Source organism: Eptesicus fuscus, chromosome 20 (genome assembly GCF_027574615.1).
Source record: "Eptesicus fuscus isolate TK198812 chromosome 20, DD_ASM_mEF_20220401, whole genome shotgun sequence".
NCBI classification, from domain to species: domain Eukaryota; kingdom Metazoa; phylum Chordata; class Mammalia; order Chiroptera; family Vespertilionidae; genus Eptesicus; species Eptesicus fuscus.
Window position 1 is genome coordinate 24,604,266 of NC_072492.1, and position 25,065 is coordinate 24,629,330.

At 38.6% G+C, this 25,065-nt stretch overlaps 1 protein-coding gene across 1 annotated transcript in view; it reads left to right on the forward strand.

Moving 5' to 3' along the window:
- The first annotated feature begins 1,833 nt into the window (after nt 1-1,833).
- The window catches only part of STXBP4 (syntaxin binding protein 4), a 106,693-nt gene continuing 83,461 nt past the window's right edge, over nt 1,834-25,065 (forward strand). Inside the window, exons 1-7 of the mRNA XM_054709239.1 lie at nt 1,834-1,861; nt 2,682-2,805; nt 5,163-5,295; nt 10,995-11,101; nt 11,290-11,509; nt 12,655-12,733; nt 17,935-18,029. Of these exons, the coding sequence (XP_054565214.1) occupies nt 2,735-2,805; nt 5,163-5,295; nt 10,995-11,101; nt 11,290-11,509; nt 12,655-12,733; nt 17,935-18,029 (705 nt within the window). The 5' untranslated portion in view covers nt 1,834-1,861; nt 2,682-2,734. The remainder of the gene's footprint in view (nt 1,862-2,681; nt 2,806-5,162; nt 5,296-10,994; nt 11,102-11,289; nt 11,510-12,654; nt 12,734-17,934; nt 18,030-25,065) is intronic.

The window sequence follows — 25,065 nt, forward strand, 5'->3', positions numbered from 1 at the left end:
ATTGTTTTTGGGGAGGAAGGGAGAGAGAGAGAGATGGAAACATCAACAATGAGAGAGAATTATTGATCGACTGCCTCCTGCACGCACGCACCCGGGATCAAGTCTGTAACCCAGGCATGTGCCCTGGTGGGGACTCGAACCAGGACCTCCTGATTCATAGGTCAACGCTCGACCACTGAGCCACACCTCCTTCTATGCTGTAAACGCCCCAAATTTATTTTTGCTGCCTTGAAGCCTTTTCTCTGCCGGGAGTACTTTGTCCCTCAGTTTTTCTTCTGGCTGATCTATTATTTGGATTTTGGCTGAGACACCACTGCCTGACCTAAATTAGCACTCCTCTTCCAGTCAAATTTGATTATACTATCTTTTGGTACCTGAAAGTTAGTTCATTTTGTGGTTTCCTTTTTTTTAAAAAAAAATTTTTTATTGATTTCAGAGAGGAAGGGAGAAGGGGAGAGAGATGGAAGCATCAATGATGAGAGAGAATCATTGATTAGCTGCCTCCTGCACACTACCTCCTGGGGATTGAACCCACAACCTGGGCATGTGCCCTTGACGAATCAAACCTGGGACCCTTCACTCCCCAGGCTGACGCTCTATCCACTGAGCCAAACTGGCTAGGGCTGCTGTTTCCTTTTTTTTTTTAATTGTTTTTCTCCCATCACTAAAGGGTAAACTGTAAAAGCAGGGACCTTGGATTGTTCAGCATAATAACACAAGCCCTTAGCATAGTGCCCTGCATGACTGTGCTGGGTAAATGTCTGGTGAATGAGCTCAAGAGTGTGCCAAGCAGAAGGGAGTCAGAGAGTCTACGGAAACTTCTGAGAACAGTGAGTGTGACTCTGAGGAAGATCTCATGTTTCAAGAAAGCTAGGAGCCCTTTGAAGCCTTCCGGCATTTCCCACAGGATTGGGCTGTGTTACAGGCAGACGCAATGTGTCCGCCCCCGAGACAGATGGGCAGCATTGCTGAACTGTTTAGATTCCTGAAAGGGGAAAATGCCTGAGGAGCTGGGAAATTGCCTTTGGGTACACAAGAAAGGAGATAGTAAAAGAACCCTCTGACCTTTTATATCTTGATTTTATGAAACTTTAATGTCATTTTAAAAAAGATCAATTAAGTAAAGTCTACCCCAGGGAAGAGACTTATTCCTGATTTTTGTCAGTGTCCTTAAACAGCTGTAGGGTTATATAAATAGTCAATGCTCTCTTGAAGAATCTCTGCTGTGATGAAGTGTACAAATTACTAGTTTGAGTTCCACTTCCGCTGCCATTTTTAACTGAAAATCCGATTTTTAAAAAAGTTAACTTGATTATGGTATCATCATTGATTTATAACAAACAACACATATTGAAAGTGAAACGATTTGCTGTTTTGACATGGGTATTCATTTGTAAAACCATCACTATTGCCTAATATACCTGTGAAGAAACGGGCTCAGAAAAGCCTAGCAGCTCAAATTGGAACCCAGGTGTGTCTGAAACCAAGGCCCATGTTCTGGGTTCTGCAGCCTGAATTCTAGCTGGGAAAACAACCAGTGACCGGTTCTTATTTGGGTGGGAAAGTACACAATCCCTGTGTCCTTTCTCATTAATTTCTTTAATGAGAGGGATGTGCTCAAGGATCCTAAAATCTTGTGTAGCTTCGTTTGTATACTCCATTCATATTTCTTATGAAGAGGTGGTGAATCTCTGTTCAAATATTTTTTAACTCAATGATACCACTGTTCTCTGATTTTTACAGTGGATCTGTGAGAGAGATCAAAACACTTTTTTCTTTTCATAGGAAAATATTGAAGAAGCTGTGGAGTGATATGAGTCAGAGTAATCCAGGATCTGTAGGAAGTCCCTCCAGATAGTTGGTGAGACAACAGGAATTTCTATGTTCTTCAGCAGTGTGCTGTATAATTATTTTGCAGACATTCTGACTATGAACTTCCTAGCCTTGTGCTCAGAAAAGACATTTCCCTCCATCTTTTATGATTACGTGCTTTTTACGCTTACTAACGGTGGAAGTTGTAGTAGTTACCTAAAGCTTACCTGTTAGTCTTCACTTCTGTCAGAAGTGCAGCTTTCATATAGATGTAGATGTTATGATGATACTAGAGGCCCGGTGCATGAAATTCGTGCACAGGTAAGGTCCCTAGGCCTGGCCGGCAATCAGGGCCAATCTGCAGGGCAACCGGTGGGGCGATCAGGGGGCCCCCACTGGCACCTGCCTTGGCTGCCTGCTCACTGGCCCTGCCCCCTGCCACCACCGCCGGTCGCCTCCCTCTGCAGGGGGTGACTGGTGGGGCGATCAGGGGGCCCCTGCTAGCACCCGTCTTGGCTGGCCTGGGGCCTGTGGGCAGCTCCTGCATTGAGCATCTGTCCCCTGGTAGTCAGTGCGACCAGTCATTCCACCGTTCGGTCGATTTGCATATTAGGCTTTTATTATATAAGATAGGTATACCTCCATACCTTTATCTATCTCTCTATCTACAGTACTATCTTTACATTTCTCAGATACGATGAGCAATGACTAAAATGACATGGCCCAAAATATATAAAATTCATCTAACATCTGTACACAGGCACGTATTGTTTATGTGCCAAATGTATGTAATGTTTTTATGCAAAGTTATAGAGCACATTTGACTGTTCCAAGACATGACACTTTGTTTTCTGCTTCCCCAATCTTAGGAAAAGAAGAATTTATAGACTCTTCATCAGATTTGCATTTGCACGGCTGTTAAATGCAAGGCTACTGTGGTGAAACCATGAATAAAAATTCATCTGCTGCAGTACCATCCGGTCCACTTGAAAAGTAATTGTTAAATTAAATTCAGTATGTTTTGAACTATCATAGTTTTAAATCTGTCGAATATTAGTGAGTATCTGGTGGAAAGTGTTATACAGCTAACAACCTGTGGTCTGGGACAGCAGTAATGAGAAGTTGATCAATAATTACCTTTTAGTGTAAATCAGTGTAAAGGGCAGATTCTGCAATCTCTTTTAGAATTATTTTTAGAGATTGCTTTATAAAATTGATCTAATTTTTGAATATCTAAAATATTGTATAATTTCAGTATAAAAATAACATAAGATTAACTTTTGCTGAGTAACAAACCACCTCACAGGGCCTTAAAAATACAAGCTTTTATTCTTTGCCATGGTTTTGTGATTAATTCTTCTGGTCAACACCAAATGATGTTGGGTAGCCTCATTCACATGTCCTGGGGCCTAGCTGGGAAGGCTGGATGACGGATGCTCTTTCCACCTGATCTCTCAGCTTCCAGGAGGCTAGTTCAGGCTTTCTTTCTTTTCTTTTCTTCCTTTCTTTCTTTTTTTTTTTTTAATTTCAAAAAGGAAGGGAGAGGGAGATAGAAACATCAATGATGAGAAGAAATCATTGATTGGCTGCCTCCTGCAGGCCCCACACTGGGGATCAAGCCCACAACCTGGGCATGTGCCTTTGACTGGAATTGAACCCTGACCTCCTGGTTCATAGGTTGATACTCAACCACTGAGCCACACCGGTGGGCAGTTCAGGCTTTTTTATGTGGCAGTGGAATGGTCCCCAGGAGAAAGCACATGTGTTTGTCAGATGTCTATTTTCCTCACATTTGCTGGAATACCATTGGCTGAAGCAATTTAAATAGTCAAGTCCAAATTCAAGGGGTAGAGATGTAGACTTTCCTTTTTAATGGGAGGAACGGTAGAGTCACTTTCCAAGAGGCATGCAGACAGGGATGGGAAGAATTGCCATTCTGCAGTATGAACACCCACATAACTAGGCACTTTCAGAGAAGGCTTGCTTTCATGCTTGTCCTTCACTCTATGGCCTCCTTTCTCGTCTAGATAACCATTTTTATTCTTGTGGTTTTGTTCAGTGCTGCTTTTTGCATATACATATAAATATACATAAAGGTTATGTATGTGTGTATATGTCCATGAACCACATAATTATATATATTTTTTCTCCAGGTCATTAATTCTTTACAAGGTTCCGCTATACATTAGATGTCCACTGTTGCTTACCTAGTAAACAAGAGTATACCAGCCTTTTGACTCAGGTTCACAGGTCTTCCCTGGAGAAGGGTGCCAGGCTAGTTAAACTCAGGGGTCTTTTCTGATGCTTCCTCCTCTGACCACTGGAAAGGTCCCGTCTCCAAGAGGCACCAGCCAGGCCTAGCTGCATGGTGTGCACAGAGCTCCATGTCTTGGTGCTGAACAGCTTACTCCCTGGGACAGCACAGAACTTTTTCCAACTACTTCGTGCAAATCAAGCCCACAGAGAGAGTCATATGACTGAGGCAAAATGTCCCCAAACACCTGGGCTCCAGCTCCCAGAGGCCACTCGCCAGCATATTCCTAACAAAAAGGTAGCATATTATATATACTGTTTTAACTTTGTCTTTTTTTTTTTTTAACTTAAAATTATATCCTGGTGATCATTTCAAATCACTTTTTAAAAAGATCTTCCTTGTTCCTTGTTATAACTGTGTAGTTTCCTAGCATGTGGACGTACCGTAGTTTATTCAGCCAGTAAAAGTCAGGCTCTGACCAGAGTGTTCTAAAACGTAACTTGGGGGGACACCTTTCACAGAACGTTTACACACGTTCTTCTTTTCTAATGGCATTGCTCTTATGTCTGACGGAAATCACAGCCTGGGCAGTGCTTTGTACCAGGAAAATACTTCTCCCAATTAAAATGATAAACTTTTTCTTTTTTGCAATTCAAATGGAGGTTATATTTCTTTTACTTTAAGTGGCCACTTTTACTTTAAAGTCACTTACCTAACTCATTAAAATATTTAGTATTGGAATTGTTCAATACTAAATAGTCTAAAAATCAATAAAAGCAAATCTTTTCCATCACCTTTAATAAATTTTAAAAATTTATCTCTATTATATTTTTGAACTATTTTTGTTTGTTCTTCAAAGAAATAAGCATTATTGCTGTATTTTTTTTAATGGTTTGGTTGTTTTGTAGAGAAAATTAAAATTACAGATAAGACAATCCATTTGATTGCTTTTGTCTCACCATACTTTTTAAAATGTAGTTGCTGGAATGTACTGAGTACTTTGAGTTATCTAGATCCAAGAATTTGATTCAACAAATAGTTTAAGGAGAAAGTAAGATCTCTTGTAACCTGTGAGTGCTAATTTACTTTATCTTAGGGATCCTGCCTTGCAGATGATTACAGTTACCAAGGAAACAGGCCTTGGTCTGAAGATCCTCGGAGGAATTAACCGGAATGAAGGTCCCTTTGTGTATATTCAGGAAATCATTCCTGGCGGAGACTGTTATAAGGTAAAAATGAAAATTAAAAAAAAAAACCTTCACAAAAAAACCCCACCCAAACCATTAGTAACAAGGTTTGTTTTCTATCTCATCAGTATAGTCTTAGTATTAGCTGAACATCCCCTGTGAACAAAGGAACTGGAAAATAGGCCTGTTACCCTCAAGGAGCTTTACCCTAAGAATGAATATGAAATAAGATGTGAAAATAACAGACTTCAGGCTATCACTAAAGATTATAGATTTTTAATTTATGCTATTCAACTCTTATCCTATTTTTGGTTGAGAGAAATTATATTTGAAGACGTGTTGTTATCTCTAGATTGCTCCGAGTTTGGACCAAGTTGGATCACTTAAGCTTGAAGTATATTCATTTAGCCTATCCTAAATGCAAAACAAAATAAACGCAAACACTCAGCAAATAAAATTTGTTCATTTTAAATTTACTGTAATTTTTGTTCAGTTTGTTAATTATATCACTAATTACTTGCTCACATGAGAAATTAGGTTTAGAATCTATATGAGAAATTAGATTTAGAATTAAGATGAGAAAATATCCTTTTTTTAGGAATTAGAAAGTCTTACTCTTCTCTTTAAGGTAAGAAATATGTAAATCATTAGTCCCTTTTTCCTAGGCGGCTCAGACCCAAATCTGAAGCACAATACTAGCAACTTAGTTAACAAACTGGTTACTATATTTGCGTTCTCATTTCTCTTGGGTTGTATTTGCTATTTTTGTTTTACTATTGTGCTTATAGTATATGTCTTTTATTGAAAATTGGCCCCAGTGCTTTTTGGAAATAGATGAGAGTATAAAGAATTTAATAAAACATCCTATTTATATCAAACTGCATAGTATGAGAAAGGATTCTCTTATCATTAGGTTTGTTCATATTGTTGTTTTCTTATTCTACTTGTTTTGGTTTAATAAATACACCTACTCTTATCCCTGTTCCCACCCCAAACACTTGTTTAGCAAGCAACTTATCTATTCTACTGGGGTTTTTTTCCTTTGTTAGTTTTACTAATAACTTCGAAAATAATAGAAATGATTTTGTTTCAGGCTTGTTGAGATAATAAGGTATCTTCCAAATGCATGAGTTGTAAGTATTATACAGTAAGTTTGTGATATTATAATGAAATAAATTTTTGGCTATTGAATTTAAATTATTAACCAAGTAAGAACATATTTAAATGCTATGTTTAAACAAATTCAAACAAAAATGATTTTTTCTTTTAAGAACTGAAATGTTTAGTACTACTTTAGTTTTGAAGCTGAGATGTGTGTGTGTGTGTCTGTGTGTGTTGTGTGTGTTCAGGATAGCTAAGGTATTTCCTAGATTGCACTTGATATAGTGCAATAACAGATCATTGTACCTAACAAGTGATAACAATTTACTTTTAAGACAAGCATCAATTTGTGCTTTTATATTCCATGAAAAATAGTGCTAAAGTAATAAGTTGATATCAGTGATGCTGAGTGGCTCTTAATCAGCTGTCAGTGATAGCAGACCAAGAAATTATATTCATAATATATACTTTCTCTTACTGGTTTCCTTAGAATTTCCTTATTTGAAAGGGAATTAAAAAGCAAAACCCTGTAATGGACTATATTGTATATTTACCACTAGAGGGCAGCACAGAGCTGTTAATGTTCTTTGACTATACCTGGTCCTGTCCACGCAGCCAAAATAAAGAAAGGTGTAGACAGAAGAATAAATAAATAAGTTGGCAATGCTTACATTACTTTTTGTGTACTTTATCATGATGGAGAATTATATGCATATTTACTCTGCAAATACAAAATGGATGCTCTTATTTTTAAAAAATTTTAATTGATAATAGTAGCATTTACTGTGTTCTAAATACTGTATTAGAATGTTAATAAACACCTAATCCACACAAAACTTCTGCATGGTAGGTATATTCAGAATAGGAAACACAGGCTATAAGGTTATCCTTGTTAAAGTTATCGAACTGAACAAATGTTAATATTTTTAAATGCATATGAGTACTTTGACTTGCTCTAATTTTAATATATTGTTTCAGATCTAATAAAATAGGCAATCTCAAGCCTATAGATGGACCAAGGCTTTGTTGATAAATAGGACCAAGGCCTCGGGATGGCAAAGGGTAGACAGCACTCCCATTGGTGGAGCTGAAGGGGTAGCAGCCAGGAGGGCTCACTTAGCAATGCCGCGCTCTTTCCGCCTCTGCCATGATTTATTTCTGTGAAAGCCACCTTAACCTCTTGGACCTTATTCATTTGTTGTGGACTTACGCACCTGGCACTCTCCTGGGGGAGTAGCCATGACAAGGGCGTGGTTCTGGCCAGCCGAGAGAATCGGTGCTGCTGGTGTGGGAGATGCTGAGTTCATTTGCTCTCCTGGGAGGAAAAGGGAATCAGGAGAGTAAAAAACAAGGGCAGCACAAAGTCAGTGCAGTAATACAGGTACGTAAGAGAGCTTTGGGAGCACAGAGAAAGGAACAATGAAGTAAATGTAGGGAGTCAGGGAAAACTCACAGCAGAGATGTTTGAGGCTGGCTGTGAAGTTAAGTGAGAGTTCATCAGCGAGAGAAGTGGCAGGGTGGGCGGTGTCATTCCAGACAGAAATTAGTACGTGTAAAAGCATTAGGGGTTGAAGAACATTTTCTGAAAATAGAACGAAGAATTCATATGCCGAGAAGGGAAGTTGGATGAGGAGGCTAGAAATAGTAGGTTGCAGCTAGTTTGTTTTGCTGGGTTTGGGAGGTTAAGGAGTTCCAACTTTTCTACCAGCGGGCAGTCATCACAGGCTCTTAAGTTAGGAGGGACAGGATTAAATTCGCTATCATGTGAAAATTGCCCAGAACAGATTTGGTATTCCGGTTCGACTCGCCTGTATTTAACACCTACAGTGTGCTTGATTTTATATGCATTATTTAATGATGGCATCAACCTTGTGTGACAGGTATTTATCCCCACTTTACAGCTAGGGAAGTGGAGTCCCGTGGAGGTTAAACAACTGACTCCGATTCACATGAGTAGCTGGGGATAAAAGAAGGGTACCTCCAGTGGACAGCTGATGGCAGCATGGGAAGGCCCCAAAGGCTTGCAAGAACGTCCCTTAGTAGTTAGGAATAGTGAGCTGGTTACATCAGAGTCAGACAGGTAGATGGTTTCTGATAAGATAACAAGTTATTTAGAAAACTAGGTACCAGTCTTTATAATCTGAAATGAACACTGTAGGTAGTTTCTAATAGAAGTATCTACGTGGTCAGGAATGCATTATTACTGCATCTTTACAGATGCCAACCTGAAAGATTTCAGACTCTGAAGTCGAGCACACGAAAGTGCTTGGCACCTTGCCCATCGTGTTGTCTAGTTGCTCAGTAACTGCTGAGTCAGAATCGAGACAGCGTGGAAGAGGCCTCTGAAGTTAGCATCTTCGCACACACATTAATGCAGCTGGTTCAGAATTCACTGGTTTGGGATGCCAGACATGTACAGAAATAGCTTTGTTTTACTTTGCAGGTTCTGACTTTTAAGCAGGTTCAGAAATTCACATGATCAGCTAAGATTTTATTCTAGGAACCAAAGAAAAGGAAAAACCACCGCCGCTGTGGATACATTTTAGAAAGAAAAGATGTATAGAAACACCAGAAGCCAGTCGGAAGGCATTGTTCTTCCTGTCTCCCCTGACTCGTGTCCTGCTTGAGAATGCTGCTTCAGTGCATCAGTGGGCTTTACTATAAAATGCGTTAAGTTGCCTATACGAGGGCTCTTCCCTCTGTGCTGCTGATACTGTACAGCCCGAGAAGAGGTTGTGAGAGGTCGTAGGTCAGCCTGAACCCTGTTGCCTACGTCTGTTTTCTGTAGCCCTTTTCTCTGCAGCCCTGACCACCAACTCTGATTACTGAATTCTAGCGTCTGAGGCAGCTCCTGTATCTGTGTAGATACAGGAGCTGCCTCAGACGCTAGAATTCAGTTCTGCGTTCCCTGTGGAGGACACGCATGCCTCTCCATCTCCTATCTTCTCTCCCCCGCCCTCCCTCTCTCTCTCTCATTGTTTATGAACATCTAGCTAGCAAGTCATAGAGCTTAAGTGTGAGTGCAGGACTGTCTGTTTGTCCAGCCTTTGCTCCTTCCACCCCACCCACTGCCTCTGAGAGCTCCTGCCCAAATGAAAGGCCGTTGAGTTGCCATCTGACATAGAGTCATCACTTTAGAATTTCCCTTTTTCAAGTAAGTTTAATAGAAGGAACTGAATACCAAGAATGTTTAGGTCAACACAAAGTAACCTGATATTTACTATCTTCCACCCCGTTTCTAAAAGAACCTTTCTTTCCTTGTCAGTAACCTTTACTTGATTTGCTCCAATGAAGCAGGTTTTCTTCATTTCCTCCCTTTTCCCACCTAAATTGTTGCCAGGCTTTGGCATAGAAGTCAATAGTAATGTAGCCAATACATTTCAGTTACAACCTGTGTTATTAAACTGATACTAATGAGGAATTATTTTTGCAGATTCCAAATGGTCTATAGCTGGATTTAACAATAATGTTTATTTTATCTTACTAGTTAATTAATTTATTTTAAAATCAAATTTAAAATTCTCTACTTGACTCTTACTTTAAATACTAGATATGGAGTATAGAACCCAAATATTATTTAGGTAGTTAGGCATATTGTCGGGCAAATGACATGAGCTTTCGTTTTATTGGGGGGGATGGGTCACTTCTTTTCTTGTTTAGAGTGCAATATTTGATGCATACAAAAGGATATTGGACCAAAACCGGTTTGGCTCAGTGAATAGAGCGTCGGCCTGCGGACTGAAAGGTCCCAGGTTCGATTCCGGTCAAGGGCATATACCTTGGTTGCGGGCACATCCCCGGTGGGGATGTGCAGGAGGCAGCTGATCGATGTTTCTCTCTCATCGATGTTTCTAACTCTCTATCCCTCTCCCTTCCTCTCTGTAAAAAATCAATAAAATATGTTTTTAAAAAAAGGATATTAGAAAATATATGTAATTTATGAAGCATAATGATAAATGAACATCGACGAATCCACTTAGAGTTCAGCACTTGGCTTAAGGAGAAAGTTTAAGTACCATTGAGACTTCCTATGTGCTTTCCCCATCACATTCTCACCCGCCCTCCCCGGAATAAGCACTCTGGAATGTTGTTTATTCTTCCCTAACTTTTATTAGCCTTATTATTTGATAGCCTGTGGCCAAATGGTTGTTTTTCTTGTTTGTTACCATTTCACCTTAACCTTGAGTGAATGAATGATTGTCCTCAAACTAAAATTAAGCATATTAAGTTGCACACTAATGCACATGAGTGTCTAAATATAGTCTGAATATGCCTGATTTAAATGCATATGTAACCAAACTCTGTAATAAGATTTGAGCCCAGGCAATACGGAACTGTGTTTACTAACCTTACAAAATCAGCTCTTTCATTTTACTGAGCATGTAGAATCCCTATGGTGGATACTTTCTCCATATAGCTTAGTTTTTTCCAGCGTTACTATTGTGTTTTGCTCCCCATACATTAACCAACTGGAAGGAGAGAAAAAAATCACTTGTGAATATAGCAATTGTGTGTTATGATCTCTGATTTTGCTCTTTCTTTAAGACGTTCTTCACTAAAACTTTTCTTGCTTTAATCACATCAATTTTTTTTAAAACCATCCTTATTCATTTCTTTACAAATGTTACTATTTTTGTTAGGATGGACGTTTGAAGCCAGGAGATCAACTTGTCTCAATAAACAAGGAATCTATGATTGGTGTATCATTTGAAGAAGCAAAAAGCATAATTACCCGAGCCAAGTTGAGGTAACTATTCTATTCACAGGATAAAAGGAATCATTTAGCATGGCTCCTTAAAATAGTAATTTTTAAGATGTCATAAGTACTTGAGACCCTAAAGGAAATATTTTGAAGTAATATGTGAAACATTATTTTAGAATTAAATTGTACTATCTCCATAATACATTCATAAAGTGTTTTCTTTTTAATGCTAGGTCAGAACCTGCTTGGGAGATAGCATTCATAAGACAAAAATCAGATGGCAGTCACCCAGAAAATCTACCGTGTACACCCCTTTTACAGACCTCTGGAGAATATGGACCTCAAGCTTCAGCATTTAATCTTCTTTCTTCTCCTCCTGAAATACCAATTCCAAAGACCTCATCTACCCCCAAAACTACAGATGCTATTTTACCTTCTTTGAAGGGAAATCAGGTACTCTTCAATTTCTGTTTTCTTATGCAGTCCATAAATCCTCTATATGTTTTTATATTTGCCATAAACATTGAGAATTATCATTTTGGCAATACAGTGTCTTAGCAAACTGGTATTTCCTTGAAAGATTTTTTCTTTTAAGATTTTTATGCTATACTGTCAATAAATACAATTTTTTCACATCAGTGTATCTTTTGCCCAGAAAAATATGATCAGGAATGGCATCACAAAGATACATGTAGGTATTACTTGGAACTATGTTAGGAATATCACATATGTTTTCAGACAGTCATTAGTATGGTTCAATACATTATTATTTCTGTTTTCTGCTTGACTGAAGGCAGGCAGTACTCTTTCATGTTCCTTAGCTTCTTTCCCACACACAGAGAGTAATCTCTACCACGCAGTGTAGGTGGGTATGTTCCTCACGTGTGTATACTAGGATATCATTCACCCTTGCAGACACACTAAGGGGGGTTTCTGCATCAAAATCAATACAATTAATAACTAGTTTCTGCAATAGCCTAATAAATCAAAGTTATAAAGTAAAGAGTATGCAGTCTTTAAGTGTGTGCTAGCTATAAAGTAAAATAGGAAACTCAGGTCGGCTTTCAGTCAGTGAAATACAATTTGTCAGAGGTAGCTTCAGTTACTGGTATATGCTAATCAGATACAGGGTGTAAGATTTTCTGTTAGCCCCTTATCCTTTTTCATTTGGGGTGATAACCTTCTCAAGGACAAGGTACATGGCCTATTTTGTTGTCCTTGGATGGTAAAGCTGAAAGCTGTTTACATTTAATCTGAATTTCTTTATTTAGATGAATATACCAAATTTTTAGAGGTTTTATTTATTATTTTTTTTTGAACTAATGCTTTAGTCACTTTAGCCATTCTTTTTATGTTAACACTAGAGGCCCATTGCACGAAATTCGTGCACTGGTAGGGTCCTTAAAGGCTGCTGGCCGCCAACCGGGGCCTCCCTCCCTTCCCCCGGCCAGCCCCACCCTCTGGTTGAACTCCCGGAAGAACTCCAGGTCGAGGAGACAATTTGCATACTATACTTTTATTATATAGAATAAGCTTCTAGTCTGGTCTTTGACCTTCTTTAGAAAATGACATTTCATGTTTCTCATTGTCTTTCATAGTTAAAAACGGGATACAAGAAAACAGAACAGACATCAATTGCTTCTTTGAACCACAGCCCTACAGATATGTCTAATACAGGTAAGTGCACACTTAATTCCTCTCTCCTGTTATTTTTTGCAATGACTCTCTCTCAATGAGGCGTATGTACTTAATAGACTTTAAGGAAGGATGCATTAAGTCTTCTTTCCTTCAGTGAGTAAAAGAGCAAAATGGATGCATTGTGCCATGGTCCCTGTCAGATTATGACTTTTACTGGAAATTTTCCTGAACAACCGTTAACATTTTCAAAGATGCATTAGAATAACAGTGTCTGTGAAGCTGCAGTAATCAACAAACTGTTGAAACCAAGTAATGAAAACTCTTTCTACTAGTAAATCAAGATTAGGTTGCCTTTCCCTTTTAGTGAAATGCTGGTGAGGTATATTAAATGCCCCTTTCAGAGAAATCATAGAAGGAAGCATAGCTTAAGAAAAGAAATATTCTTTGGGGTGTGTTTTTAAGAGATTATATAGATATAAATTACAAAGGATATTAATATTGTAAATTCAGTGTTATTGGTTTTTAATTACCATGGAATGATTTAATGACTGTTTAAAATAATAAAAGATTGTGTAAGCCACCCATAAGAGAAGGATTTTTATCAAGCTGTAAAGTGTATATTGGCTCAAATATGTAGAAAAATTTCTCCCCTTAAATTATCTCCAAAAGTCAAGCACAAGTCAAAAATCTATACAGGATGGGGCAAAAGTAGGTTTACAGTTGTGAGCATGCAAAACAGTTTATTCTTGTACTAGAGGCCCGGTACACAAAATTCGTGCATGGGGGGGGGTTGTCCCTCTGCTCTGCCTGCACCCTCTTCAATCTTGGATCCCTCTCATAATCCAGGACTGCTGGCTCCCAACCGCTCACTCGCCTGCTTGCCTGTCTGATTGCCCCTAACTGCTTCTGCCTGCCAGCCTGATCACCCCCTAACCACTCCCCTGCCAGCCTGATCATTGCCTAACTGCTCCTCTGCTGGCCCAATTGCCCCTAATTGCCCTCCCCTGCTGGCCCAGTCACCCCTAACTGCCCTCCCTTACCAGCCTGGTCGCCTCTAACTGTACTCCCCTGCTGGCCTGGTCACCCCTAACTGCCCTCCCCGTGCTGGCCTGGTCGCCTCCAACTGCCCTCCCCTGCAGGCCTGGTCCCCTGCAACTGCCCTCCCTTGCAGGCCTGGTCCCTCCCAACTGCCCTCCCCTGCTGGCCTGATCTCCCACAACTGCCCTCCCCTGCTGGCCATCTTGTAGTGGCCACCTTTGACCACATGGGGGCGGCAATCTTGTGTGTTGGAGTGATGGTCAATTTGCATATTACCTCTTTATTATATAGGATTATTATTTATTAATGATTATATTGTTTTCCATATGAACAACTATAAACTTACTTTTGCCCCACCCTGTAACCTATAGAAAAGTTCATTATATATGTCTAAATTATAATGCAAATTTTTACCCATATATTTTTCAGTTCTTAATAGCATTATTTGGATCAGAATTACAAAATAAGGAATAGTTAGTATAAATTACATAGTGTCTTAGTCCGTTTGGGTTACTCTAACAAAATACCACACACTGGGTAGCTTATAAACAACACCATATGTTCAATACCAGTTCTGGAGCCTGGAAGTCCAGGATCATGGTCCCAGCATGGTCCCAGTGAGAACTTTTCTCCAGCTGCAGGCTTTTCATCATCATGTCGTCACGTGGTGGAAGGGGCTAGGGAACACTGTAGGATCCCTTTATAACAGCACTAACCCCACTCATGAGGGCTCTACCCTCATGACCTAAGCACCTCCCAAAGGCCCCACCTCCTAGTACCATCCTCTTTGGGGTTAGGATTTCAACATATGAATTCTGCAAGGGCACAAGCATTCAGACCACTGCACGTAGCTACCGTACTTAACAGGAATTCAGAGTAGATTCCATAGTAGTTTCCTCTGGTTTGGAGCAGGGTTGACTCGGATGGTGATAGCAGTCTTTAGCCATAAATAATGTGCCTTTTTACTTAGTGGGATTTGTTGACTATTATAAATTTTATTAGTGCATTCCCTTCATATAATTATTTCCATGCTCTTGATATATTATTTTCTTTTTTAAACTCTGACCTCACGTGAGCAAAAAAGATAAAAGAAGCAAACAGTGGTCAGGAGACATTTGTGTAACATGCTTTTAAGGTTGAAAGTAATTGAACTACTCAACGCCTCTCTTAGTCATTTATTTATTCAGGAGGCACTTACTGAGTATGTCATACGTATAGAAAACATAGTCCAGTAGAAATTATAAAGGAATTAGGATATTTTCCGTGAGATATTTAATGATATATTGTGAATAAAACATGGGGTTAAAAAAAAAACAACCTTCATTATTCAGATTAGAAAAAGAAATGTGTGTGAGTGTGTTTATGTGTGTGTGTGTTTATGTTATTGAATAACTACTCTGTGAGTATTCTGTGTGAACTAGAGCAAGGTGTGGATGGACTTAGTACTCTAAAGAGCATCTATACTGTCTAGTGGATGAATTACACATTTGAACAAATGGTTGAAGCCATGAGCAAAGTGGACTAAGGAGAGAAAGTAATAGGTGGTGTAGGGAAGGCTCTGAATGGAAACTTGTGTTGCTGACCTTAGGTTCTTGAGTCTCAATGTCATAGAAATGAGCACTGAACTCAGTACAAGATCAAGCAGATAGAGTTTATTGAAAAGAGCTTGTGCACTAGGAAATGGACCAGAAGAGAGAAGTGAGCTCCCGAGGAGTTCTTGTGGATGGCTTATACAGGCGCCAGGGGTGGGTGTAGGGCCTGGATTGAGGACGAGGGCACTGTCCCACGATCATATTCTGGTGGCGGTTGATCCAGGGGTAGTCACAAGATGTTTTCCACGGTCAGTGGGCCACTCAAAGGGCCTGTAAAATAATGCTTGCGCAAATGTTCTAGTTATTTTAAAGATTAATGAGTTTATGTATGTAAAGTATTTTGTGCACTGTCTGACTAAAAGTAAGCATACATAAGAGCTAACTTGTTTTATTTCCACTGTTACACAGCATTTTTTTAAATATATTTTTTTTTTGATTTCAGAGAGAAAGGAAGAGGGAGAGAGAGATAGAAGCATCAATAATGAGAGAGAATCATTGATCAGCTGCCTCCTGCATGCTCCCAACTGGGGATGGAGCCTGCAACCCAGGCATGTGCCCTTGACCGGAATCAAACCTGGGACCCTTTAGTTCGCAGGCCGACACTCTATCCACTGAACCAAACCGGCTAGGGCAACACAGCAATTTTTTCATCTTAGATATAGGAAAATATAAATGAGAGTGCATGCCTTAATGTGTGTGGATGGTGTGTGTCCCTGTCCCTTCCTCTCTCTTCCTGATCCCTCTCGCTCTCAATGCCTCTCCAAGTGTGTACTTAAACTTGAACTGAGTAGTTCATGCCCAGGGTTGGTCTTGGTCTGAGACCATAATTAGGTGAGCTTGGGTCCACCTAGTGTCAGTGTGCCTTAACTGTAGGTAGTTCAGGCACCAAGCTGAAGGTCATTGTTAAGCCTCACAAGTCTAAATCTTAAAAAAGAAAAATAAAGTTGGACTTATCTGCTATGTGGTCTTTCATACCACACCACTCCATGCGCCTCTTTTAGGCCACACTTTGGGTTTGGCAGAGAATTTCTCTTAATGGTACCGAACCAGACTGAACTGAATCGAACAAGGGTCTGCCTGTCCAATGCACAGCAAAACCAAACACTGAACATTGAGGAGAAATTAAAGCCATTTTATTGGTAGGGCACCAAGCAAGGAGAACAGGGAGCTTGGTTCTGCAGTTACATTAAGACAGTGGTCGGCAAACTCATTAGTCAACAGAGCCAATTTTCAACAGTACAACGATTGAATTTCTTTTGAGAGCCGAAAACCGACTTCTGCGCATGGGCCACGAAGTTTCAATCGCACTGTACATGCGTGCCCGCACGTGGTATTTTGTGGAAGAGCCACACTCAAGGGGCCAAAGAGCCACATGTGGCTCGCGAGCCGCAGTTTGCCGACCACTGCATTAAGAGAAAAAAAAATACACATATGGTATTTTTTTATCCCATGGCCAACAATTAGGTATCACATCAACAAAGGACACTTTGTTCCTTTTATCAGAATTGCAAATTTTCTTTTCTATTAAAATCAGTCTTTCTCAGCATTTGATTCCACTTGAAATTAAAAGTCAGTAGCCATTTTTTTATGATCTTGACACATATAAGCTATATTCAAGATTTTACATAGAATGTTAACGATGTGTTAAAGGTTTAGAGGAAGACTATTTATTTTCATATGCGCTTCTTATGTTCTTAAGAGAATGCAAATCATTTTGTACTTAGAGACAGATGCTCCGAGAAATTAAAAAAAAAAATTAAAACACTGCATAAAGATGTGACATTTTAAAAAGTTTTTTTCTCTTCCTCGTTTCTATGTAGAACTAGTAAAATACCATTTAAAAGTGTATTTAGAATAGTGACAATTTAGATACAAGGATTGCCGTGAATTATAGGAATTTGTTTTACAAACTCTGGCATATTAAAACGCATGATGTTTTCCAGGTCCTAGTCCTGGGTGGCAGCTGGTTTCTTATCCATGCAACCAGGACAAAGGCTTGTCTAAATACTCAGTGTCCATTGAAAAGGTGCCAAAGAATAACAGTATATAAACTCAACTCTTGAAAGTCCACTTATGCTTCTTGAAATATAACCTTCTGTAAAATAAGAAATGGGATTTTGAGTTCAAGGAGTTATAAGTCCATTATAGTTAATGTGTAAACTTGAAACCATCTGCATTTTTTAGTTTTTCTGTAGTACTTCCAGAACTCACATAACAAAACCACTTTTGCCAGCCAAAGAAATGTCATGATCTATTTGAATTTCTCATATGATTTTACTTATTTGGGAAGAAAAAAAAAAAAAGACTTTTCATTTAACAATTAGTAAGGTATCGTGATGACAGGGTAGTGGTGGTAGGATGTATGTTTGTCTTTTAAATTAGTATTTCCATGGGACTTAATGTCTAATTGGTCACTCTTTTAATATCATATATTTTAGGGCTCAAGTGAAGCTGGTTTGTATGATACATTTTAGATTTGACGAAAACAAAAACTGCCAGCTGATTAACCAGAATTTTTTTTTAACAGCAGGAGCTCAGAACACATCCTGTCACATGAAAATTTCTATTCCAATTAAATTTCCAATTAGTGTGCACCCTGTTGTCTCTCAGATGCTGCCCCTGTCTGGACTGATAATTATGGACCACAAGGAAAGAAGGTGTCCCTAAATCCCTCCGTTCGCCTTAAGGCAGAGAGACTGGAAATGGTAAATACTTTAAATGTCCATTTTCCTTCCATGAAACAACAGCAAGGAAGGCCTCGTCTTGGAGAGGGTAAAGGCCTGGCGCTATTCGTTTCTTGAGGAGTTATGAGAGGGTAAAGGCCTGGCGCTATTCGTTTCTTGAGGAGTTATTTATATGCTATTAAATGAATGGCAGTTTGGATTTCAGTGAACTTATTCATGTTTGAGTTGGACAGTTCATGTTGTTCACTAGTACAAAATAAAAATTAAACCTCTTGTCACTAAATCAACATTCACATTCATCTGTTTCCTCCTGTGTATAAGACAAGTGTGATGTCTTACCACGTAGAACCCAAGGAAACATGGATTAAATTATGACAAAGTGTAGTAGACTTCATATGTCAGAGCAATAAGTGCAAGTAATACTCCCATTTGTTCAATTTTTTAAAAAGTAAAGGGAAACTAAATCCTAAAGAACCTTAAAGTCAGGCATCAGTGACTATTAAGAAGATGGTAGCAATATACAAAAGGCACACAAAAAAGCTCTGGGGAGAGTAAAACATTGAGAGATTCTGTATGTAAAAGGAACTTAAGATGATTAAAAAGAAAAATTAAAAATGCATTTAAAACTGGTTTTTGTCAGGTTACTTGGGAGCTAACAGCAAAAATGTGCTATGTCTTATTTTTTAATATAAAAATTGATTCAGTGTTAGAGGCCCACAGCCTCTACTTTCCTGTCATATTTTGTGGATGATAATGTTTTACATTTTAGGAAGAGTATGAAAATGCACATCTGGAATAAACACACATTGCCCTTATTCCCATGTTCATACCTTTGCATGGTCCTATAGCAGCACCCTTTTTATTGCCAATTTCAATCTTTTCTGTTATTCAAATTCTGACTCAACTCCAACTCCCCCGTCTAGACTTTGCTAACTATTATGGGTAGGGCCAATATCGCCTTATTTTGCACATCTGTAAATCACTTTGTAGTTTCCTATCATCTTTTCTGTATCTTGCTTTGTCTACGAGCTAAAGCTTCGTCACAACAGTGTACCATGTACCTACCACTGTTTAAACACCTGGTTTGTGCTCAGTGAAACTTTCTGATCCATTAGATACTTGTGATGCCTTTTTGATATTTTTAAACTCCTGAGTATCTTTTGCTAACTTGTATTCTCTCTTTATTTTTGGTTAAGATGTAAGTTCTGGCTTATGGCAAAATTTACAACCAGTTAATATTAACATTTTCAAAAAATAAAATGTTTGAGGTTTGAAAACATATTAGTATCTAAAAATGGATAATTATTGTTTTTTAATGATGTTGGTTTAACATACATTTCTGAACATTCAAGATTTAATTCTAACCATTCATCTGGATAAGGAGAAAATTATCCAGCTAAACACTGTCTGGCAGCCTTTATTCTTTTACTTGGTTTAAGTTTTCTAGTGCATGATGTATTTTTTAATCTGTAATTTTCTTAGAGATATGATTCTGAGAAATATGAGTTACTTGACTACTGAATCAAAATTCCAGTTTTGATTTTCCTTTTAGCCTAAGCAAATTGATTATTTTTTTTAGAAAAATAAAACAGTAGTTTTACAGCAAAGGGAGCCCACATTCTTTGTAAATTCAGCTTCCCAGCTTTGATTCAAGATATTTTTAGTGACTGTATTCAGTAGAGCATTACTTGTTTTCAGAGTTTGAAACTGTATTTCACTTAATAATTTTTCCCCCTAAAATCCAAATTAGCATCTATTCACCCAAATATTTCCTAAGCTATTCTTCCTTTTTTGGATAGTTAGCTATTACTATCATAATATCTGTACCACTTTCATTTAAAATAGGTCCTTCTATTTTAGTTGCTACTTTATAGACAAATTCAACTTTATCATCCATTAAATTTTTAACATATTTTCTATTCAGTGATAGATAAGGAAAATGTGATCAAGTATTTAAAATGTATTAAAATTATATCTTCATTTCTTTAAGTTCTATAAATATAGTGCATATAGTATCTAGAAATGTGTGCTGTGCTAAGATTTCACAAGGAAAAGGTGTTGACTGATTATGTGGTTATTAACTAATTACCCTACTTAGTGCAATTTTTAAGAAAGGCAGAGAGGTTAGAATTTGATGAAGGGCAGTACCTGTCAAGACATACGTATAAATGGCAATGTCCTCAGAAAATTCTCTTTGTTTTTCTTGTCTAAGTAGATGATTTTAAATCAGAATCTCCCGGAAGTGATTTCTAACATTGAATTCATTTTATTTTAATTCACTGTCTGAGAAAAAAATGATTGCCTCTTGCCATGTATATTCTAATGATTTTTATATACAGATATTTTTAAATAATTTCACCAGAGTTAGTGATGTATTTTTTCAAAGTATTTTTGTAATTACTATGTGTCTCATCTGATCCTAACGTTAAACTTATAAGCAGGTATGATAAACATAGCAAATAGAGTTACAGTTTATTAGTTGGCTTGAAGACACCTGTATGCTATCTCTATTTTTGTACCTGGGGAAGATGCTTTTGGATACAGATGCCATTTCGCTGGTATTTACTTTACCTCTTGCCATTTCTGTAACATTTGAAGAAAGCTGTAGTGAGCAATGCGTACCCAATGTCTGGTGATAGTTAATGAGATGTTCTTTGTTATTAGGCTGGGAAGTATGTGACTAGTATTGTACAGAAGTGACATTTTTTAAAATTCATCATCCAGACACCATAAAAAGTTAAGGACAGATACTGTCCAATTAATACATTTTTAAGCTAAAAGATGACATTCAATAAATTATTAGAACATACTTTATGATTAAACATAAATTACTTGCAATTTAAATTCATGAGCTTGCCTCATGACATGCTCTATTCATCTAGAATAAATTCACATTCAACAAAACTTTCACCCATACTAAGTTTAGCTCTAGATCAATTTACACTGTGGTTAATTGCATTTTGCAACTTTATTATTACTTGCTATAAGAATCACCATATATTGAGTACCTTCTTTGATAGGTGTCTTATTTTTTACATTATTTTTATAAAATTGTTTTTATATATTTACAATATAAATTACACACAATGATTACATTATACATGTGCAGTTTAAAGAATAATCAACACATGTACTCACCACCCAGCTAAGAATGTGAACTTTTGAAATTGCCTGTGTTTCTTCTTGATACATGCTACAACAAAGATAAACCTTGAAACATGAAGCTAAGTGAAAGAAGCCAGACACAAAAAGCCACAAATTGAATGATTCTGTTTGTATGAAATGCCCAGAATAGGCAAATCCATACATACAGAAAATAGATAGTGATTGCCTGGGGAGGGGGCAAGTAGGGAACTAGGAAGTGCCTGCTAATGGGGTTGGGACTTCCTTTGGGAGTTGATGGAAATTTTCTAGAATTAGTGGGGATTGATGCACAACTTTGTGAATATACTAAAGCCTCTTAACTGTATAATAAAATGGTGAATTTTATGAGATGTGAATTAAATATCAATAAATCTACTATTTATAAAACAAAAAGTCACATCCTTAAAAATATTTTTAAAAGTATTCACATTGTGTACTTAAAAAATATAAAGTAATGGTGTAAAAACATGTCTGGGATTGTCCATAGAAACTCCATAAGACGAGAATATTAAAAAGTGAAAATTATGCCAAAAACTAGGAGAAAATATGTGTAACACCCATAACATATAAAATGCTAAATATACAAAGAATTCTACAAATCAATCAGAAAAAGACCCATCAATACTACTCCTAGGTATTTAGCCTAAAGCACTGGTCGGCAAACTGCGGCTCGCGAGCCACATGCAGCTCACGAACCACGGTTTGCGCTCTGTTGACTAATGAGTTTGCCGAATACTGGCCTAAAGGAATTTTTACCCATGAGCTGTGGTAGATAGGTACAAGAATGTTCACTGCTGCATTGCTGGTAAGCAGAAAACCCCACTGCCCATCTTCAGGAGGATGGGCGAATAAATTGTGGCATAGTGATATAATTATTACATTTGTCAGTAAAAGTGAATGCATTAATGTCACAAGAGCATATAACCACATGGATGAATAATAAACCATACTGCAGGATGAAAAATTCCAGTTTCAGAAGGCGATCTGCAGCATTTTTATGAGGCTTAAAAACAGCAAAACAAAATAACGTTAGGGATATGTATATGTGACAAGCCATTTTAAAATAAATAGTATGGAAATTTTAGTATTGGCAGTTTTGTAATTCTAAGATGGACTCGTGGATGTTTTATTTTATTGTCTTGATTTAAAATGTATGTTTGGCCCTGACCGGTTTGGCTCAGTGGATAGAGCATCGGCCTGCGGACTGAGGGGTCCCAGGTTCGATTCTGGTCAAGGGCATGTACCTTGGTTGCGGGCACATCCTGAGTGGGGGGTGTGCAGGAGGCAGCTGATCGATGTTTCTAACTCTCTATCCCTCTCTCTTCCTCTCTGTAGAAGATTAATAAAATATATTAAAAAAGATGTATGTTTGTTACATACAATATATGTTTTTATTATACCCCAAATATTATATAATAAAATGTTTGGGAATATTAAACCAAATGTATGACAGCTGTTATCTATGGGGAGAAGTTCAGAAGGGCCTTTTGCAATGTTTTGTTAAGTTCATAATCTGATCTAAATATACTTCAATGCTAAGCTTTAATATACTATTATAGCAATTTTAAAAAGCATGCAAAAGGTCTAAAATCTACAGAACAGAAAGCTGTGATATGTTGATAGTTTTTTTTTAAAAAAAAAAACAGAACACTCTATATAGTGTAATTTAATTATTTCAAAATACATAATTTACATATATATATTTACTAGAAGCCCGGTGCACGAAATTCGTGCATGGCGGGGGGTTGTCCCTCAGCCCAGCCTGTACCCTCTCCAATCTGGGACACCTGGAGGGATGTCCGACTGCCAGGATAGGGCCTAAACGGGCAGTCGGACATCCCTTTCACAATCCAGGACTGCTGGCTCCCAACTGCTTGCCTGCCTGCCTTCCTGATTGCCCCTAACCGCTTCTGCCTGCCAGCCTGATCACCCCCTAACCACTCCGCTGCCAGCCTGGTTGATGCTTAACTGCCCCCCTGCCAGCCTGTTTGCCCCCAACTTCCCTCCACTGCCAGCCTGGTCACCCCTAACTGCCCTCTCCTGCAGGGTTGATCACCTCCAACTGCCCTCCCTTGCAAGCCTGGTCCCTCTCAACTGCCCTCCCTTGCAGGCCTGGTCCCTTACAACTGCCCTCCCTTGCAGGCCGGGTGCCTCCCAACTGCCCTCTCCTGCTGGCCATCTTGTAGTGGCCATCTTGTGTCCACATGGGGGCAAGATCTTTGACCACATGGGGGCAGCTATATTGTGTGTTGCAGTGATGATCAATCTGCATATTACTCTTTTATTAGATAGGATAGAGGCCTGGTGCTCGGGTGGGGGCCAGCTAGTTTGCCCTGAAGGGTGTCCCTGATCAGGGTGGGGTTCCCTTGGGGCGTGGGGCGGCCTGAGCGAGGGGCCTGTGGTGGTTTGCAGGCTGGCCACGCACCCTGGTGACCCAAGAGGAGGCCCTGGTATCTGTAATTTATTTTCCTTCTACAATTGAAACTTTGTAGCCTGGAGCGGAGCCAAGCCTGCTGCTCCCTCCGGGGCGGCAGCCATTTCTGTGGCAGTTAATTCACCTTCTACAATTGAAACTTTGTAGCCTTAAGTGGGTGAGCCCGGCCAGGGTGTGCAGAAAGCTTTGCTTCCCCTGTTGCCAGCGGCAACCCTGGCCTGCTCTCTCAAGCTCCATTCTGCCGCCATTTGTTTGAATTTGTTTACCTTCTATAATTCAAACTTTGTAGCTTGAGTGGAGGCTTAGGCCTGCAATGGCTATGGAAAGCTTGGCTTGCTCTGTTACCTGGGAAACCTTGCTCTCTGTGGCTGTAGCCATCTTGGATGGGGTTAATTTGCATACTCGCCCTGATTGGCTGGTGGGCGTGGCTTGGCTGGTGGGCGTGGCTTATGTAGCGGAGTGATGGTTAATTTGCATATTACCATTTTATTAGAGAGGATATATAGGTGCTATGTCCATAGCAAAAAATCAGAAAACTTATACTAATACATCAAACTGTTAATAGTGTTGGTCCCTGGAGCAGTGTTTCTCAAGGACAGGGATGTGGAAATTTGCCTTGGGGGACATTTGGCAATGTCTGGAGATAATTTGGTTTTCATAAAAATTAGCAATCACTAACAAAAATTACATCTTAAAAAAAAAATTACATCTTAAAACTCTATATGAAAATTTAAAACATATTGCTAAGTAATTTGTGAGTTAAAAATATTGCTGATCAACATGGAAAAGATTAATATCACTTGTAATTAGGGGAATTCAAATTAATACATAATACACTATTTCATATACATCACATTGACAAAAACTGAAGTGTGAAAGCATAAAATGCTGCTAAGAATGTAGAAAATAGGAGTGCTTATGTCCTAGTTGTGTGCATAAATTGCTTGGTACAACCAATATGGAGAGTTATTTTACAATACCTATTAAAGTTGACTTTATAAACCCTATGACTCCACATTTCCTCTTCTAGAGATATACTGTAGAGAAATTTTCACACAGCTATACAAGGAGATATATGTATATAATGTCTTGTAATAAGAACCAAATTGGAGTAACTATAAAAGCCCATCAACCAGGCTGGTGTGGCTCAGCAGTTGAGCATGGACTTATGAACCAGGAGGTCACAGTTCAATTCCAGGTTAGGACACATGCCTGATTTGCAGGCTCGATCCCCAGTAGGGGGCGTTCAGGAGGCAGCTGATCAATGATTCTCATCATTGATGTTTCTCCTCTCCCTCTCCCTTTCTCTCTGAAATCAATAAAAGAAATTTTTTTTTTCAAAAAGCCCATCAATCAAGGAATGGGTGATATATTACAATATATTCATACAGTTGGATACCATTTCAAGTTAAAATAATTGAACTAGTTTTGCAAACAATATTGAGCAATTATGATATCGTAACATTGAGGTAAAAATAA